Raw genomic sequence first — 19,691 nt, 5'->3', positions numbered from 1 at the left:
ACGTAGGGATAACGTAGCAACACATCGAGGTGTAACGTACGTTTTAGGTTTGAGCAACAATGTCGCGATGTCGGTGACGCTGCGATTACTAGCACACACGCGGTCTAACGATAATATTTATGAATGTTTGTGTTTGGCGAGTTGTTTGTAATTATATACGTTCCGTGCTGGAAGATCTTTTTTTTATACTTATTGACAAATGTACACCATGCGACGATAACGTGTGTGAGTGAGTGAGTGAGTGTGCGCATCTGCGTATGATATTAAATTTCATACTAACTTTTAATCGCTCCAATTAATTAGTCTCGTATATTTATTAGCTCGTTTTGTTTAATTAGCCTCTCTCGACGTTGACGGATTAGTCGAATAGAATACCGCGAGCCAGCGTTTTAAAACACCGTTTATAATTCTTACGGCGGTTGTTTATCCTCGCGCGAGTCGAGTTACAGTCCCATCTTTACTTTCGGATGTCACTCCTCAATCTCTGATAATAATAACAATATGTGGAACGATGCAATTAAGATAAGCCGCCGGGCGGTTATCAGCGTGATCTTACGAAGGCTATCATCACTCTCCGATGATGCATTCGCGTCGAGAGAGAACTATTCCAAATGCGAAATCAAATACACGGTAGAATTTAATATTCTACGAAACTCGGGACGAACATTTCTGGCGATATTAGGAGAGAATTGCTTTCTCGCGTCTGTGAATCTGAGAGAAGTAATTCAGCCGTTTTTGCTTCGAGCAGGAATGTAAATTTTCATATGAAACTTCGCATATGAAATATGCGAGTTCATATATGAAACTTCTCACATTTCGGCTCTTGCGGGCATATTAAATGATTCAAAGCAAGGATCATCGTGCAACTTTTTTTTCTGGCAACTGAAAGTTCTCAGAAATGTTTCACGTGATCAAACTTGACGATTTTAGCGATCGTGTAGCTTTTTAAAGTATGAAAATGTGGAATTTTCCAAGTTCAACTTTTCGTTCTTCATCTCATATTTAAAAAAAATATTACATGATCTCTCTATTTTCAGTAACGATCATGTAATTCTTTTTCTTTTTTTAGAAGCGGAAACGTGAAAAGAAAAAGTTTGATGTGAATTTTATGATTTTGATGAACGTGTAATTTTTTTTAACTAGTTTAAAGTTTTAATTTATTAATTAAACTTTCCATGTCTCTGTTTCTTTTCTTTGGAGGTTTCTGTCTTTTGGAGGAAAATTGTATGATCGTCGCCTTGACTAGTTTCATATGAAGATTCATGTTTCTGCATTTAGGGAAAGATTATATCTGGATCGTCATTCTGAATAACAATTATGTAATTTTTAGGGGCGGAAACATGCAAGGTGAAAAGTTTCGAACTCAATGAATTCAATGAACTCAATTTGATGATTGCTTAACATTTTGAACTATAAAAATATGAAGCTTTTTCATAGCCAAGAAAAATCACTGTTCGACAACATGCTGGACAACGAACTCGTAGCTTTTCTATACGAGCGTAAAAGCGCGAAAGAGTGAAAAGTTCCACACGACCAATCAACAATTTCGGCGGTCGTGTAACTTTCAATTATAAAAGTATGAAACTTTCCACTCATTATATTTTCGTCCTTGGAGTCACACGGTCGCCATCTTGAGCTTGAGGATGCTCGTTCATCACAGGCCGCACAATCACAGGCCGATTTCAATATCGGCATCGGTATTGCTCGATTGAGAGAGAGAGAGAGAGAGAGAGAGAGAGAGAGAGAGAGAGAGAGAGAGAGAGAGAGAGAGAGAGAGAGAGAGAGAGAAAAGATAACCAGATGTGACTGATCGCGGAGACGTAATTTAATCAACGTCAAGAGGTCTAATATTGATATTTCAGTTTAGCGATTAGAGTATCTCTCACGTGCTATACAGGGTGTTCCGGGACAAAGGGATGCTCTTTCTCGCGCATCATCCTTTATTGTTGTTCAATGCTTCTGATTTGTTTTATAGTCTTTATCTTCCTCGCGGCTGCCAAGCCGACACGGCCGTCTGCGCCTGCCGAGATGCATGTTCCGAGAAATGACTTTAAGTGCTCTCCAGGTATTCTTAATTAAGGATTCCCGGAAAGTTACTGCATGCGCACGCGAGGGACAAGAGGATCTCGGTCGTGCGTTTTGTGTACACCGACGTGTGACCATATACGAATACTTTCTAATGAGGAACAAAACGCGAGAGAAATGAGGAAAACGTCTATTGATCTAAACGTGTCACCACACGGATGTGGACGCCCTTTGTCGCGATTGCATATGTATGCAAATGTGTGCGTGCGTGAGGGACAACACAATAGCGAGATGCAAATAAGTATTAATTAAAGGCAAATCAAAACAAGCTTACTCAACGGCGATATTCTTTATGCATACATTACGTGTATACGTGTATACATATATATGTGTGTGTGTTTGTTGTGTGTGTATCTATGTGTGTGCGTGCGTCGAGCAGAAATTTATCTTTGTCTGCTATTCCGAGTTTGAATCGAGTCCACGATGACGACGACGACGACGACGACATTAATGTAGCCTCAGAGCGATACATCCGAAAGGTTATTAAAGATATATGTATACATGTACATTAAAAATGCTATACAATGATGTGACCGCGATTTTCGTGCAACTAGGCCAACGACTTCTCCTATTATGCATGAGAACAAAGAAAGTGTAGAATAAATCTGTTTATCTGTTGCGAGTTTCGCAAAATTTCCCAACGATGACGTACACGAAGCCCATTTGGAGCTTTTGCGAGAGACAAGAAGGTGTTATCATTAATTTTCTAGATTTCAGAAGATCGATTTTCCCCTGGAAACGATCTCGCGCGAGGAAAAATTTAATCTACGCTTTTGAATCTCTCTCTCTCTCTCTCTGTCTCTCTCTCTCTTTTTGTTTTTCAGTGTATAATTTTGCGTAACTGAAATTAACAACCATCAGACGAACATAATGCACATTAATGCAACAACATAATATGCTATCACTGCTCACGATATGAGAGCACACAATATGAGCTTCTATCGTAAACAAGCACGCTAGCGCAGAGGAAGACAGCGATTGAAGTTGGGGAAAGTTATCATCCCTTATGTGTGTGTATATTCGTGCACTTATCATTTATGCATGTATATTTTTCACGATATTGCGTCACCACGAGCAACGGGCGCGCTTAATCAGCTTTTATTCATTTGCGCGTTAATCGACGCCGGTGCAAGCCTCACGTTGAAAATTCACAGTCGGAGAAAAGTCGGAGGACTCGTTCGAGGTAATCGAGACGTAATCGAGCGATCGAGATGCGCATCTCAATCGAGTTCTCCCCGGTAGTGCGTGTTCTCCCGTATCCCGAGCTCATTTCGGTTTCTTCCGCGACTCGCGCGCTTCGCAATTTTCGCCGTAACGAAACGTCCCACGCGGCAAGCGCGGAGGACCGTTGCGAGAAGACCGCACAAGAAGAGTATCTGGAAAATATCTTGCGCCACTGCCGGCGGAGAGAAACGCCCAATCATTCGAAGAAAGAGAACGGCGGTGGCGGCGGGGGGGGGCAGATCACACGACCGCGAAAAGAATGCGGGAAACGCCGCGTTGTTGCAGGCGGCTCCTCTCGCAGTGACGAGTGCCGAAGAGAGGAGCCGACAGCGGGAGGAAGCAAGAGAAGGAGAGGAAAAGACGACGAGAGTGGGACCGCGGCGCGACTTCCGAGCGCGTTCAACGTCGCGACCGCAGTCACTCGGGATCGAACAGCGCCGACGAAGCCGTAATCGTCGCGCCTTGCGTTTTGAATTCGTCGGCAATCGTCACCGAGCGCCGCGTCCTCGCCGGAGTGTCGACATTTGCCGTCGCGCGAGCGCAGCGGATCCGCCGCTGGCACGTCGCGTCGCGAGGCGGAAAAATACTCGCGAACGGCAGAAAGCACCTCGCGTTCCCGTCGTGATTCGCCGTAACGCGACGCGTGGTGGCGCGCGCGACGCACGCCGAGGATCGGCGCGGTATTTCGCATTGCGAATTCATGTCGCCGTATGTCCGCTTCTTTTCGCTCGACCAGTTTGCACCTGGCGAACTTGAGGAGAGAGTGGTACACAGCCGGGCCTCTCATCGGAGGAAAGAGAACAGGAAGAGTGCCGGCGCAACTAGAAGAAGCAAATTACGCGCGTAGCGCAGCGAGTGCGTGACGTCGCGCGGATTCTTCTGCCTCTCGTGCGTTCTTTTCCTCGTCCCGCTTTATCTCCTTTCCCTCTTCTCCTCCGTCGCTCTTTCTCTTTCTCTCTCTCTCTCTCTCTCTCTCTCTCTCTCTCTCTCTCCCGAGCGCGAACGAGCCAAGAGAAGAGGTCGAGTCGACGCTTCGCGGCGCGCTTCCACGATTCCACCTCCAGCGGCGCGTCGTCCTTCGACATCGACGTGGCGTCACCGCCGACAACGGCGGTATCTGTCGCCAGTGTCGTAGGATCGGCGGAAGATAACCGATAGCGGCTGCGGCCGAGGTCGCGCGTGTCCGCGTCGTCGTCGTCGCCGTCGTCGTCGTCGCCGCAGTATTCCCGCCGAGGGAGATCGCGCATTTTTCATCCCCGAGGACAACAGGTGGTTTTCGGTCGGTCCTCCGGAGACATCCCTTCGAGGAAGGGTCTCGGTAGTGTGTAGCGCATGTATTGTATACACACACACACACACGCACACGCGGGCGTGTGAATGACTTCTACTTTCTGCGTCACATCCTTCGTCGCCATCGCCAGCACCATCGGCATCACCAACGTCGCCAGCCGCACGACGTCGTTTTCCTCGTGGACGTAGCGCCATGTCGTCGTAGCTCGGGGCTCATGGGCACGGCGTTGACGAAGTGACCGGCGCGAGCGATGATTCGCGCGAGGTAATCTCAGACGTGAGTCAGCCGATCCTTGCTTTTGCGAAGATACGCCAGCGATCGGTCCCTGGGCGTAACATGAGTCTCGATGACGTCCGAGTGATGAGAAGAGAGATTGATTTCGGCGTCATCGTGATCTTCGTCTCGTCTAGGTGGATCGATCGCCCACGGCGACCGGATGTCCCGGACGTTCCCGGGCGGCGCGCGCTCCTCTCGTCGTCGACTCCGAGCTCTTTGCTTGCTCCTCGTCGGCTTTTTTGCTCGGGAATTTGCAAAAAGTGCGGAAAGATTCGCTTCGGACTTCTAAAGGAGAGCCGCTTCTTTTTCGACGTCTTCGAGGCGCTGAAGGTGTATTTTAGCGGTTCGCGCCGTCTGGCATGCACCGCCGTCGCCGCGATTTCTCGCCGAGATCGATTCGCACGCGATAACAATCCCGATCTATGAGTAATGAGCGAAACGTGACGTTCGCGTGCGCCCGCCTGCGTACAGCGAGGAATAATCCCGGTTCAGGTTTCTGCGCGCGGCGATCGCGTTGCAAAGAGGGAGAAAGAGAGGAAGAGACAGATAAATGAAAATATTTATTAAGCGCTCTCGGCTGATCCTCCAATTGCATGAGATACATTCCAAGAAAATAAAACATGCAAGATATAGAAAGATAAAGATAGAAGAGATTTTAGACAGAGAGAGAGAGAGAGAGAGAGAGAGAGAGAGAGAGAGAGAGAGAGAGAGAGAGAGAATAGATAAAAAAAATACGAAGCATAAAAATAGGAAAAAAGGAAAAAGAGAAAGAAAAAGATAGAGGGGGAGAGGGGAAATGTATGACAGAGAGATGCCTTCGGTTTATTCGCGTTAGAACATCTCCACGATGGACGCGCGATTGATCAGAATGATAATGCGGCGAGTTGTCCGTCGAGGTCGAAGTGGTGTGGATAATTTCTCTCGAACGTCGATTAAAACACGAGATTGATCGGACATTTGCCACGTGCGACGTGAGCGATCAGCTCCGATCGAAGATGCTGTTCGCTGCTGCGGAAAATAACCTCCGCGCGGCGCGGCCACACGAAATATGGCGGACGGCCATGGCGAATGAGCGCGACGTTGCGACGCACGGTGCCTGCAAGTAAATTATACACGTTTGTATGAGACGTCGTCCGGAATAATTGGCAAGCGTAACTGGTTTACCGAGGAGACGAGCCGCAGCACGCGAATTTCGTACTCCGCCGAGCGACGGTGAGGCACTCGCGTGGTGTTTCGCTTTTGTCTACGTCTCGTGACGCATACCTTAATACGGAATGTCCGATTGACGTAAATTCCCATGTTGGTTCCTTCGAGTCTCTCTCTCTCTCTCTCTTTCGCTGTCATTCTTTTATATCTCTCTATATTCTTCCTTATGCGTGTACTTAATATTTCTTACTTTATTATTTTATTTTATATTTTATTATTATTTATTATTGCTATTCTTATTTGTTATTATTATTATTTCCCGTCTATTATCGTTTTTACGGTAAACACCGCGGCAAAGAGGCGGCGACGAGGAGGAGCACGTGGCCGCCGATTGCAATAAGTACCGGCATGTCCCGTACGCGACAACGAAATCGCGAAATTACGAAACGCGGTCTCCTCGCCGGGAACTTATATAATGCATTTTCTCCGCGACGGTCAATTCGAAATGCATCGAACGCGGGGAGACACGCGCGGCGGGAGGTCTTTTCGATGGATTCGCACTCTCCGAGCGGAACGAGCGTTAATTGTCATTTCCGTGAAATGTGATTTTTATTATCGTAACTGGGATTGTTCCGTCGGGCTGTTTATCGCGAAAATGCACGGGCGCTCGTTGTCGTCGTTATATCGACCTCGGGCGGCCATTAACGCGCGCCTCGAAAACCGTCCGTGAGAGTGACTCGCACGACGTGCCCGAGGACGCGCGCGTCACGTGCGCGTCGACGCGCACGAGTGCACCGGTGGTGTACACCTTGTTTCGTCGCCGCGCGAAAATCGAGTATTCCAGCAATGCGAGTAACAAGCTCGAGGGTGTCGTCGGAGTGTTACGTCAGTAACGAGCGGCTCTTACGATTAATCGAATTTGATTCTCAATCTCAAAACATATTTGCTCGCGGCTTATCGTCGTTATTTACATCGCGCGCGCGCGCGTCTTCCTTTCTCTCTATTGACGACTGGCTTCTATCTGTCGATGCCTCATGACGGAGAAGCTGCGCGAATTAATTAACGCGCGCTTACGCGGGCGATCATGGCGCTTCTTGTCGAGTCTTGTTTCCTTCTTCTGAAAGCGGAAAAGAGAAAACAAATAGTTGCATCAGCACCGTGATTATTAATCAATACGATTGTTGATCTTTTCTGTTATTCACTTTTGATTTCAATTGTTGTTTTATCATTGTTAAATAATCGTCTAAATGTAAATTCTCTATTTATTTATTTACTTTAATTATCTCCTTCTCCATCGATTGTATGACTGAATATTTTTGTTGTTTACACGATGATACATGTATTTGTTTCAATGATTTAATTATATTTATTAATTACCAAGTAGAAGCGTGAGTAAATGTAAAGCTCCGAGATACCCAGACATTTAGATTGACATTTTTGCTGTTCTACTTTACTAATTAAATATCATGCGCGCGCGCGATAATTTGATATGTTATATGCCGTTTTCCGGTTTAAATATGCTATTGTTGCGCGAAACAAGGATCAAACGCAGAAGCGTACGTCCGGTGGAGTTGATTAGAAACGAGCTGTCGTATTCCTCGATGACTTCACTGATGAGCGGTTACTAATGACGGATTTTCACCAACGTCCGTGATTCAACTCACACTTCGTTTTTTTCATATCTCGCAAGAGCTTACAGTCCACTGAGAATCATGATGATACGATCGTGAAACTCCCGCTGAATCGAGCTACTTCACCAAATCGAACGTGTTATTAAATTAATCAGCGCGATCGACATTTCCACTGACTAAGCGTCGTAAATTCCGCGTTCTTTTTTTTTTTTACTTTGGAGATCACTATTTTATATACACGTCATTTTGCAATCTCGATGTTATGAGCTACGTCTTGCTCGAGGAGGAAAAAAATATTTAGATGTTTATATGGAGAGCATTCATCTGATAGAAATTAACATTCCTGAATAGAAAAGTGGCTACTTTATCCGCTTGGAATATATTCATTGTTTATATTAATTATTTGAAACGTTATAGGAAAACATGAAAAATTAATCTTCGTAGCATGAAATTAAAAAGATATTCGAGTAAATCACTTATTAATCGTCGTGATATATAAATTCTGGATTCAGTGAGAATACGTGAGGATATATTTACTGTAGATACAAAAATATTATAATGTACGTATATACAGAATATTTTTTATTCAGCACCCACTAATTATACACAGCTTCGTGTCTAGTTACAAATTAACTCTGAGGGAAATCCTAAATCGTTTCTTCTGCCACGCCTCCTAAAGGAATAATTATCAAGCATTCTAGGAAGAAAATGATTCAGCACCTTTTGATTTGACTTTTTATCAGAAATAGCACTGTGTAATTAGTAGGTTTCCATTAAGAGCCACTATAATCGCTCTTTATAGCACGTGTATCATTGAACAAAAATCTCCTCCGTGTAAAGCTGGATTCACATATCCGTTTAAACGGCGGCAGGCAGACCCCCGTCAATTCTCCGTCGAAACATTCTCCATCGCTTTTGGATTCCACCACATCTTAATCATCTCTATTATATTAAAAACAAAAAAATCATCCGCTTGAAGGTGTCCTGCCTGCCACTATTTAGACGGAATCTAGCCTGACGCGTAAATTTCCTGCAGCTTCCGCAGACAAGACACGGCAAGGCTTGCCTGCCATGTGGCAAGGAGCGACAGAGTGGCCAATAAATTCGCTGCTTTTCCGTAAGAGCGGCTAGTTGATTGGCTACCGCGTTTGCTTTCGCCGCGTCTCATCCGCGGGAGCTGCAACCTGCTGGACAAAGGTGAAAATGTCGCTTTGACGAGGTCATCCGGGACGAAAGAGAAACCTCACAGTCTTCGTTTCTCAACAACTTCACCCAGTTGCGGCTGGCACGTGACGTGTACATACGCGCACATTCATGTACCACCTGGCGCTTGTCTCGAGGACGAGCTGTCCGATTGGTAAGGTGACCCGCGTGTCTTTCCTCTCTTTCTTTCTCTCTTTCCCACATAGTGCACGGGCATGGTGACATTGGTACAACAGCAGCAGACGCCGGACGACAGCCACCAGTGCCAAAAAGAGGAACAGGAGCGCGCAGACGGCGCCGTAGTGGTTGCCGAAAGTCACGCGGTCGTCGGCGACTTCCACGGCGAGAAGGAGCAGGAAGAGGAGGAGGCGGAGGTCGCGCGCAGGGCGAATGAGATTGCGCTCGTCGTCCCGGGCAATGACAGTGTTGGAGGTTCCTCTACGCAGTGCAGTGACATAGACGATGACGACGTGGAGGATGACGAGGATGAGGACGAGGAGGAAACGGACGTGGAGGATGGTCGTGGAGGAAACGGACGCGGAGGTGGTGGCTGGGTTGCTAATCTTCCAGTACCGGCTGCCATCGTTCAGCAGCACCAGGAAGTCGCGACCGCGAACGGCGACGTCGTCTTGCCGAACGCCGACCCGTCCAACTTCGGTGACGTGTGCGTCAAGAACTCAACGAACGTACATCTGGGTAACAAGACCTTCTACAAGGGTCCGGTCACCATAAAGCAGTTCGTTTACACGAGTCCCGCTTCGGTGCAGGATGCGAACAAGCTCGAAGCCGGCAGCCAAGCCTCTGACGCTAATGTATCGGACTTGTCGAGTAAGGTCGACGTGGGCGCCAACAGGCCGATTCTTCAGCAGAACAGCGAGTTGGACAAAGGTACGTTTCGCAACTAATCATTTGAGTTGTGTATTTGTGTGTGTTTATTTGGCTGTTCTCTTCCTCTTGATCCTTGATCAGCATCTCGTTCGCTTTTGCGCATCTCTTTTGACTTTAGCAGACGGAGGAAATGATCGATGAGTAACGCGCCAGACATTTAGTGAGTAATATCGGCAAACTTTTGATAAATAATTGCCTCAAGTATCGATAATTTATCATGCTACATCGCGCGAAATATATTCATATTTTGATAAAATTAAAAAAATACAAATATGAATATATGTTATATATATATATATATTTTTTTTTTTTTCTTCAAATTTTGTTCTCCTATATGCACGTCTTAACATATCCATATTTTTATTGAAGCCAATTTATATGTCATGGCAGATAACTAGTTGCTTATCCGAATATGCCTTCAATCTTGCCGTATAAAATTTATTATGTGTACATCAGAAATTTTGTGTCTAAACGTTTATTTATTATTACTACGAATGTATAATTTATTTAGACTTTTATAACAAAAAATTGTCTTGCGATTTGCAACCTTATGTATTACATGAAAAGTTGAAAATTATACAAATAACTCTAGTTACAATATTTGCAATTTTCACAGCTCGACGCGGATCTAGAATTGCTTGGCATGGTTTTTTTCCATGGAATTAATGACCACGATATCGACACAACAGCCGCGCGATGAGCAATCTTCTTACAAAATCGCCGGCAAATTTAATACGAAAATGTTTGACGGTATAATATCATCCGTTCTTCTAGAGAATGTCGCGTCATTGTCGCGCACGCGGAGCACCATGTGTGCATCGATAAATATTATATTTTCCAATTAAAGACTCTTGCAATAAGAGGAGAGAGTGAATCTGATAAGATAAAATTGAAATCTTTAGTATGCTTGTTCTGTATTGAGAAACATTACCGTAAGACAACAATAATGAGAACTCATCTAGACGATTATATTCTAATTATAGTTTCAATATCATTCCTTTAATTTTTTTTATCTAAATTTGAAGTATTTCGATTTATTTTGCGACGTCGTCTCGCGGTAAGATGTGTTTTCGATGTTCGTTTTCTTAAACGGAACACGTCTTGAAAAATCAAAGGATGTTAAATCAAGATAAGAATTAATTGCGTTTCATAAAAATGAAAGCGAGGGAAGGATTTGATAATTAAAAATAGCATTTTCGTAGAAAAGGATCAATTATTGGAGAATTATTAGAGAATCTTGTATCTTCTTCTTTTAGACGCTTTTGCATCTTGAACAATCAAACGATGTTGAGTTAAACTAAAAATTAATTGCAATTGCACAAGGATAAAAGAGAGGCAGGGTTTGACAATTAAAGGTCACATTTTTCAAGAAAAAGATTCGATTTATCAGTGAAAGATGGTAAGTTAATTGTAAAATACTATAAAATACTATAATATATAAAATCTTCTAAATTCGCCGCTAAAGAATTTTATTCTCTCGCAGATGATTTAAAACGTCCCGTCAAAACATTCACGATTAGGCTCTTACTCTCTCTCTCTCTCTCTTCCGTCCATGTTGATCCTTATTTCGATCTTTACTCGAGAACCTATAAATATTCACGTTTTTGACAGAATGCCTTTATCTTCGTTTCGGAATCACGTAACGCTTCCGTAATTTAAATTTGACACATGCAGTTTGTCATTCGCGAACACTCATTTTTATTTCGCGTAATTGCGCCTCAACTAACACGTAATCGACGCAGTTTCGTCAGTTAAGTTATGATAGACTCGAGGAAAGATCACGTGGAGAGTCGCGCATCTTTTCCGTTTTATCATTGTTTCGACATTCATTGCGATCCAATTGTTTTAAATGTCGGCTAATACGATCTCAAGACGTCTCTAATTCCATTTGAGATGATCATTAGTCTAATGGTGAACATTCAGAATGTGAAAATCGATATATGCGTCGTTCCCATTACTGATTATTCGGCGATCCCGATAAGAGTTCGCGGAAAACGGCGACGATTTGCCCGCAAGATTGATGTGACTGTTTGATTATTTCGCTGGAAATTGCTTTTTGAGGACATCTTTGCGACGCGAAACATCAAATAGATCGCCGAGTTGCATGGTCGAATCGCAAGTTTCGAAATTGCGATGAAACAAATCTTTGTTGCTTCGACTTTTGATCTAGTCATAATCATGTTGAAATATACAGTATGCTTTTATGCGCGGAAAATGATCGATGATCCGAGTCGAAAGTCGTTCTTATCGAATATTCCGTCATATTCTGAGAAGAAACGAGGAATATTAAACACGCGTGGCGTAATTGTGTGCGTGTGTGCGCGCGCGCGCGCGCGTGTGTGTGTGTATATGTGTATACTAATTTATGAAACTCATATAAGATACTTTTATATATCTTTTCGAGAAACAATAATTATATATTATCACATATATAATTATATGTAAATAATCACATATATAATTATATGTAAATAATCACATATATAATTATATGTAAATAAGTAAACACACGTACATATATGTTCACGTAGAAAGAAATGTTGAATAAAACAGGAAGAGATAATTTCATTCAATAGAACGTCGACATTATGGCGTCCTATAACATAAGTTTTCACTTCAATAGTATTTGAATAATAATATTTTTCTGTGGACATATATAACACATAACTAAATAATTAAACATGACATAATTAAACATGACATAATTAAACAGGACATAATTAAATATGATTACATATTTAGACGAGATCCATATGTAAAACTTTGTCGCGGATTATTTTCAAATGAGATTACCACAAAATAGTAATCTTATTCCAAAAAGTGCGATCGATCGAACATCGAGGGGCAAACAAATAAACGGGTTTTCTAATTTCTCGTCCGTCCACACTGTCGGTTTCACTTTTCTCTTCGCGGTAAACGCGCTTCAGAGACTTTCCTTATCGCATATCAGTGCAGGAAAGTTTCCCCCTCGATGTGCATAGCTCGATGTTTGCAAATGTTTTCGGCGTAAACTAGCGGTCATGCCGTATCCAGCTTAAGCGAAGCCTGCGACTTCGAAGCAACAGCAGTTTCTTCGCTCGCGATTTCTTCTGTTTTACATATCATTTCATGGAGAATGATGGATGTTGTGTGTAAAAATTTCGCAAGTGGCTAAATATTCGATAAGAGTAACTTTTATCTCAAGGCACATGTACACTGGGATGCATCATATCGTGCCGCGTCAGAGAAAGTATTTCTCCTCCGGCGGTTTCTATCTACTCCGTACTTTCTCTGCGCTTCCTTCTCTAGCGATCGGATTTCGGATCGCTAGAAAAGGAAGCGAAGAGAAAATGCGCAGTAGGTGGGGACTGTCGAAGAAGAAGTACTTCCCCTGACGCGGCATGATATGAGATGATGAACTGCAGAGTACGTTTCTTTTCGACGTCTCGTGGAGTGGATAACAATCGCAGTCAAGTAATCTTTACTCTATAATTTTGAAATTCATCAAAGTCGAAAGTGCCGTAACCTTTTCATCATTTATGTACACCAGACCGTGTTTTAACGTTATAATTGAGACATGTGTCTTAACGTTGTAATTAAGGATTAGAAGCACCAGGGAACGGCAAATTCTTATTTACTTACTTCTTCCTATCCCTTCTAATAATCGTTCTATTAATTAATAAAAAATATTGTTATTTATTTAAGAGCTTTACACTGCTGTTCTTAGCGTGCGATTGTAGGGTATTATGCAACAAATAACAACCAGAATTTCGGCCGATTAAATGATCCTCTCTACGGTGTTTCACAAAAATGTGAACGTAAAATTTTTGACGAGCGTGCTTTTGAAAAGAGCGTATCGTTGGAAATTCCAGAAAATTTCTTGAATGATTACGTGTTGAGGCATATGCGATTTTCGGGGTGTGCACACACATGAAAACAACAAGACGAAGAACAATACTTACTATACTATAGAGGACTACTACTATAGAGGAAAATATCAACAGAATCGGTCAACAGTCTCACAATTGGAGCGAATCCTTTTGATTCAACAGTAACGTTATTAAAACTGATACATCATACACTGTTTTCCAACAATTCGAATACTAGTTTCAATAATATTCTTAGACGGCATAAATTTCCAAAAAGCGTCTTAGAAACGTTTTTGAGACGCATTCTCTACATGTTTTTCAGACCAAGACCTCAAGAGGTCTTTTGGAAATTTGTGCTGTCTGAGAACATCATTGAAACTAAAATACTCGAGTTACGAAGGCAATATACGATAGATAGCTATGTTCCAATAATATTGCCACTGAATCAAGAAGACTTACTTCCAAAATAACCAACTCATCTATCTTACAAGATCGACACAACAACAGCATTGATTACACAAGCACCTCGAGGTGCGTGAAATTTCAGCTCGGAATCGCAAGACCCATAAACTCCACCGGGAACATAACCATCGGGATGACTCCGGGTGCCTCACCGGAGGAGGAGGGGGAGGAGGAGGAGATGAAGGAGGAGATTAATCTCAATTATAATACATCGCTTATTAACGCGTATAAATCTCGCGTATAAATCTCGCCGTCAACTGCTGCCGCTTCCACGCGACATTAGCTCGTCAGCACCCCGACTGATTGTCTTTAACGTGGCTTTTGTCATTGTTCCAGTGACACAATGGCTGTGGACGTGGAGGTGCGCGGCTTTGTTGTGCACTCTAGCCTTAATACTAGTGACTGCTGTGGTGGTGTGCTCTCTGTATCTCACTCGTCGCGCGGACGCACCGGCCGCACCGGTTTTCCCGGAGATTCCGGACTCATCGCTCGTGGGTAATTATTCCGCTTGGAAAATTCTCCTCCGCTACGGCGGAAGGAATGTGAGAGACAGACAGACAGACAGACAGACAGACAGACAGACATACGCATGCAGGTGGCGGGTAGACGCGGTCGAAGCCGCACTGTCCGCGTCATCTATCGCCTGCTTCTCTCTCTCTCTCTCTCTCTCTCTCTCTCTCTCTCTCTCTCTCTCTCTCTCTCTCTCTCTCTCTCTCTCTCTGTCTCTCTCTTTCTCTCTGTCTCTCTCTCTCTCTCTCTCTCTCTCTCTCTCTCTCTCTCTCTCTCTCTCTCTCTCTCTCTCTCTGTCTCATGTTTTTTAATTAATTTACAATTACAATTAATTATTCACACGCGTGGGAAACAACGTGGGAAATTATGTGCGTTCGCATTTCGGGGCCGAGAGCTTCTCTGACGTCGACGGACACAGCCAGGTGCGTGACAGGGTGCGTCGTGACGCGTGTTGACGTCGACGATTCTTCGAGCAATTGTATTCGAGCCCATGTCAGATTAGGTGGTGGCAGTGCTATGCTTAGATGATTTAAGAATTAGCTAGATAAAAATTAGAGATGAAATATGTGAGTTTCTTTCAGCAATTTATCTTGATTGTAGATTAGTCCCAATGCAATTTCAGTCTCAATGCCGTCTGACACATGCATTGTTAACGCAAATATCTAGGACGTAGAAAAGATATTCAATTCAATATTTTATACACTCGCAGCAACATGGATTAAATTGTCTGTGAACGTCATCTTAAATAGTTTTGTCAAAATCATTTTTTTCTTAAGTTGCATATGAAGATAATATGTGTTTATATTATCTAGATAAAGATAAATTGGGGCCAGATTTTTATCAGGATGGTCATCTACATAATTTTGTGCACATAAGAGCAAACACTGCGTGTGCAAGATTGAAATTTGCGAATTTCGAAGATTGGAACTTGTTTAGCCGAAACGAAGTGAACCGAGATCGGAGTTAGTCAGTTCGTCAAATTCTAATCTAATCGAAATTGCCTTTCTCAGTTTGCAACATGTTCATTGAAAAAAAAAAAAAATGTCTGGTATTTGTAACTACAATTTACGATTATAATTTTAACGACGTTGGTCGGCACCCAAAATGACTATAATTAGTGAGATCAATATTTGTTTCCATTGTACACCGAGCAAACGACATTTGTTGTCTGCGACTGTAATTGCATGGATAATGTAATTATATGGTCAAGAAAATCATATAATAAATGCTTTAGCGAATTGCATTTAGCGATCATTTAGTAATTATATAGCAAGCGCTACTGTGCTTGTAATAATCATTTTGCATCCGTATCGCTGCTGTTATTTTCTTCACATCAAGAACAAACATGCTTACCGCTGGAAGTGACTATAATAATCTTAATGAGATTAGTGAATTTTTAGTGTCCTTTCTCAATGTGTATGGATTTTAGAATTATGTTATCTGACTGGTCACGGCTTAAACGCGGTTTAAACGCTTAGTAATGCCATCTAAAAAATAAATAAAAAATAAGATTACATTAATATGTCGTTATTACAATAATGTCGTAATTTTCCATTCACAACGATGTGAGTGCAATATGTCGTGCTGCGTGTAACAGTTACATCACTGAATGGAAAGTTATAACATTGCTGCAACATTACTGTTAGCTGACGCGTTACTGGGGCGATATTGTTTATCGGAATTCTATGATAACGAATGGAAACGATATGAGGGGAGTTTTTTATTAATCGGCAGGGGAATCACGAAAGTCGGCTAGAGTTTCGGCAAATAATGACGTTATTAATAACTTATTAATACTTTATTCTGTAATCATGAGTCATAACTGTAATTCTATAACTATACTTCCTTGTATAATTATATCATAAGATTATGTAACTGGTAATTTGGTCATTTAATTTATTGGAAAACTACAATTATAATTGCAACCACAACTATCATACTCTAACGATGTTACATAATTATATCAATTATAATTTTATAATGATACGAAATTGTAACTAACAATTAATTTGATTTATTGAATGATTTATTGAAAAGGATCATAACCATTGCAATTACATTCCACCGACGCGATACAATCTCTCACAATGACTTTTTGTTTCCTTCTTTCCCTCTTTCATGTAACACTTCTTCTTCTTCTTGGTCATCAGGTGTTGAGGTGACGTCGGTGCGCTTTGTTGAGAGAAACGAGTGGGGCGCCCAGCCGCCTTCGCAGCCGTTGACGAGGCTGAAGCTGCCGGTGCCCTACGTGATCATCAGTCATACCGCCACGGATTTCTGCACCACGCAGTCCGAGTGCACATTCCACGTGAGATTCGCGCAGACCTTCCACATCGAGTCGCGGAAGTGGTCGGATATCGGCTACAACTTCCTCGTAGGCGGTGACGGCCTCGCTTATGTCGGCAGAAGCTGGGACTACGTCGGCGCTCATTCGTTCGGTTTCAACAACCGCAGCATCGGCATCTCCTTCATCGGTACATTCAACTCGGTCATACCGCCGAAGGTGCAGCTGCACGCCGCGCAGAAGATCATCGAGCTCGGCGTCAAGGCCGGCAAGATCGCGCCTGATTACAAACTCTTGGGCCACCGGCAAATCTCCAAGACTTTGAGTCCCGGAGATGCTTTGTACAGCATCCTGAAGACGTGGCCGCATTGGGTGCCCGCTCCTTGACGCGAGTACTGCGTGAGCTTGCCGCTCCGTGAAGGGATCAAATCGCCAAGTGATTTCTACGAACGTGTCTCTCTGCGGATTTCCTTCGGAAAATCTTACCTCGGAATGTGCGATCGCTACGTCCGTTTGTTCAGTAGAGACGCTATTCCGGTGGGTTCCGGTAATAGCTGACCATGCAGATAATTTCTCAGTGAACACACGTTGAGTGACAGTAATGTTACATCGGCTGTCACTCAACAATGGGAGTATTATACGCAGCATCTGTTATGTCGCGCTTACATTGAACGGGGAGTTGATTGATAAGATTGATGTAGCGTTATTGTTACTTCATGTTTACTCGGGTCGAATTTATGATTACTGCCGTGGGAGAATGTCACATTGTTCTTTTTTCTTATATGTCGAATATACGTCGGAAGCACTGGAACACGTTCCCTCTTGAAATTCTATGATACGAGGGAACTTATTGATCGGCAGAAGCTCTGTTGAGGAATCACAAAAATTGCCAAGTTGAATTTGGAAATGCAAAAAGTTGTGCTGTTCGGTGGAAGTCTTATTGCGATAAATTTTACACGAATTACTGAATAAACAGGTGCAAAGAAGTCGAAAACCGGGACGACCAAGCACTCTCTGCTCTAAGATCATTTAAAAAAAGGACAGTTACGATTTATCTGATCCGATTGACTACGTAAAGAAATAAAGGTGCTAATGTGACAGTTACTATATTTTATAGTATGCGCGAATTAATGATCTTGTGAGAAATATATATACGCGCAATCTCTGGAAATTGTATAAACTGTTTGGAATACTTTGTATATATATACTATGAAGAAGAGTATAATGTAGATTTGTCGAACGTAATTTTTTTTTTTTAATAAAGAACGTGTAATACGCAATATATGTGTGTGTGTATTCAATTTTTGTCCGTTTTATTTACATTTTGATATTTGTATTTCGCTTAAATCGTTTTGAAGCTCTCTCTATATGAATACTCACATATTTCTAAATTTTATTATATAAAGTATAATTTTGAAATATAATTCAATTCTCAGAAAGAACAGACTTTTAATTTTTCACTCAAAGAAGGTTTTAAATATAATTTAATTCAGAAAGAGCAGACTTTTAATTCTTCATGCAAAAGAGTTTAAATATAATTTAATTTAGAGTTAAAACAGTCTTAATTTTTCACGCAAAACAGAGTTAATTGTGTACATGCAGGTTTTAATGAAATAAATCAATATTAAAAGTAGATTCATGTGCGAGATTTGTCTTAGAATTTGAAATATTTATTTAGAAAGTCTGGAATGGCCGAGCGATACATACGTATGTGAAAACTAAATCTAATTTTTTTAAAAGAATTTTAAAAGAAAGAATTAATTCTCTCTCTTTCTCTCTCCCTTTCTTCTTCTCTGTTTTTCTCGGTTTAATAAGAATAATTATTTTGATTTAATAAACTTCGTACTTTGAAACTTGGTTTGTACTCCAATATGATTGTCATGCTATATAGTCTTTATAATATTGTTTGACTTTTATTTAATATTTTTAATTATTTTAAACTGTAGATAGATATGCATGAAATTTTCTACGATATATATTTATAAATAATATAATCAACCTACTCTGAGTCGTATTATTTGAAAATCAAAATTTAATTCATTTGAATTATTGGGTTTTGGATTATTGAATTATATCACTCAAGGGGATGTTTAAGTATTTCCGGTTGGAAAAATTCGGGAGCGGTGTCATTTTTCTTGTCTCGACGGGACAAAAAGAATTCAAAATTTTGTAGACTTCATAAAATTTTGCAAAATCTAAACCAGGCGTTTTCTATGAACTTCTACAATTGCATTCGATAATACTTGTCGAGACAAATAAAACACCACTTCTGCACTTTTCCATCCACTGGAAAAGCTTTAAAATTAATGCTTTATAATTAATTATTTTGATAATAAAAAGCGATCTCTTTGGAAAACTTGCGATGGTGGGAAGAATTTGGAGGTGGTGCCATCTTCCGTAATTCAACGAATACTATCGAATGCAACTTTGCACGTCAGATACACTTTGTTACACTCTGTTACGTTCGTACCTTTTGACGGCGTTTGATACTTGATGCTGTCAAGTAAGAGCACCTTCTAGTCGAGATTTAAACCCGTAAGGGTGCAACGTGTCTTTCCTTTACATCGTTAGATGTCATGGGAGGCTAAATGACACGCGTTTTCAAAGAAGAAGAAATCATTAGCAACTAATTAGCCTCAACTAGTCTCGTAGAGGTTAGCGTCATCGATAAGGTAAGAAAAAAATTTCCAATTTGTTGCATAACCTTTTATAAATAAATGTTACATGGTATTAGTACATGTAATAACCGCAAAAATGTAGTTTCACAATTACGCAGAAATATATAAATACTTTATCGCAGATTTGTATATATACATTTAGAAAACACCGAAGTAAATATATTT

General features: G+C 41.8%; 1 protein-coding gene across 3 annotated transcripts; it reads left to right on the top strand.

Moving 5' to 3' along the window:
* The first annotated feature begins 3,080 nt into the window (after nt 1-3,080).
* Nucleotides 3,081-18,120, top strand: LOC105189832 (peptidoglycan-recognition protein LE). 3 transcript variants are annotated; one of them, XM_011152184.3, is made up of 4 exons: nt 3,083-4,864; nt 9,063-9,744; nt 14,391-14,549; nt 16,715-18,120. In XM_011152184.3, exons 2-4 carry the CDS (start codon nt 9,072-9,074, stop codon nt 17,233-17,235), a joined length of 1,353 nt encoding a protein of 450 aa, XP_011150486.1. In that variant the 5' UTR covers nt 3,083-4,864; nt 9,063-9,071; the 3' UTR covers nt 17,236-18,120. The 3 variants fall into 3 exon arrangements, with proteins under 3 accessions (XP_011150487.1, XP_011150486.1, XP_011150485.1); XM_011152183.3 differs by having other exon boundaries at nt 3,087-4,876; XM_011152185.3 differs by lacking the exon at nt 14,391-14,549 and having other exon boundaries at nt 3,081-4,876.
* The last annotated feature ends 1,571 nt before the right edge of the window (nt 18,121-19,691 follow it).

Source organism: Harpegnathos saltator, unplaced genomic scaffold (assembly GCF_003227715.2).
Source record: "Harpegnathos saltator strain DR-91 unplaced genomic scaffold, Hsal_v8.6 scaffold45, whole genome shotgun sequence".
Classification (NCBI taxonomy): Eukaryota; Metazoa; Arthropoda; class Insecta; order Hymenoptera; family Formicidae; genus Harpegnathos; species Harpegnathos saltator.
This window is presented reverse-complemented; position numbering and strand designations above follow the sequence as displayed.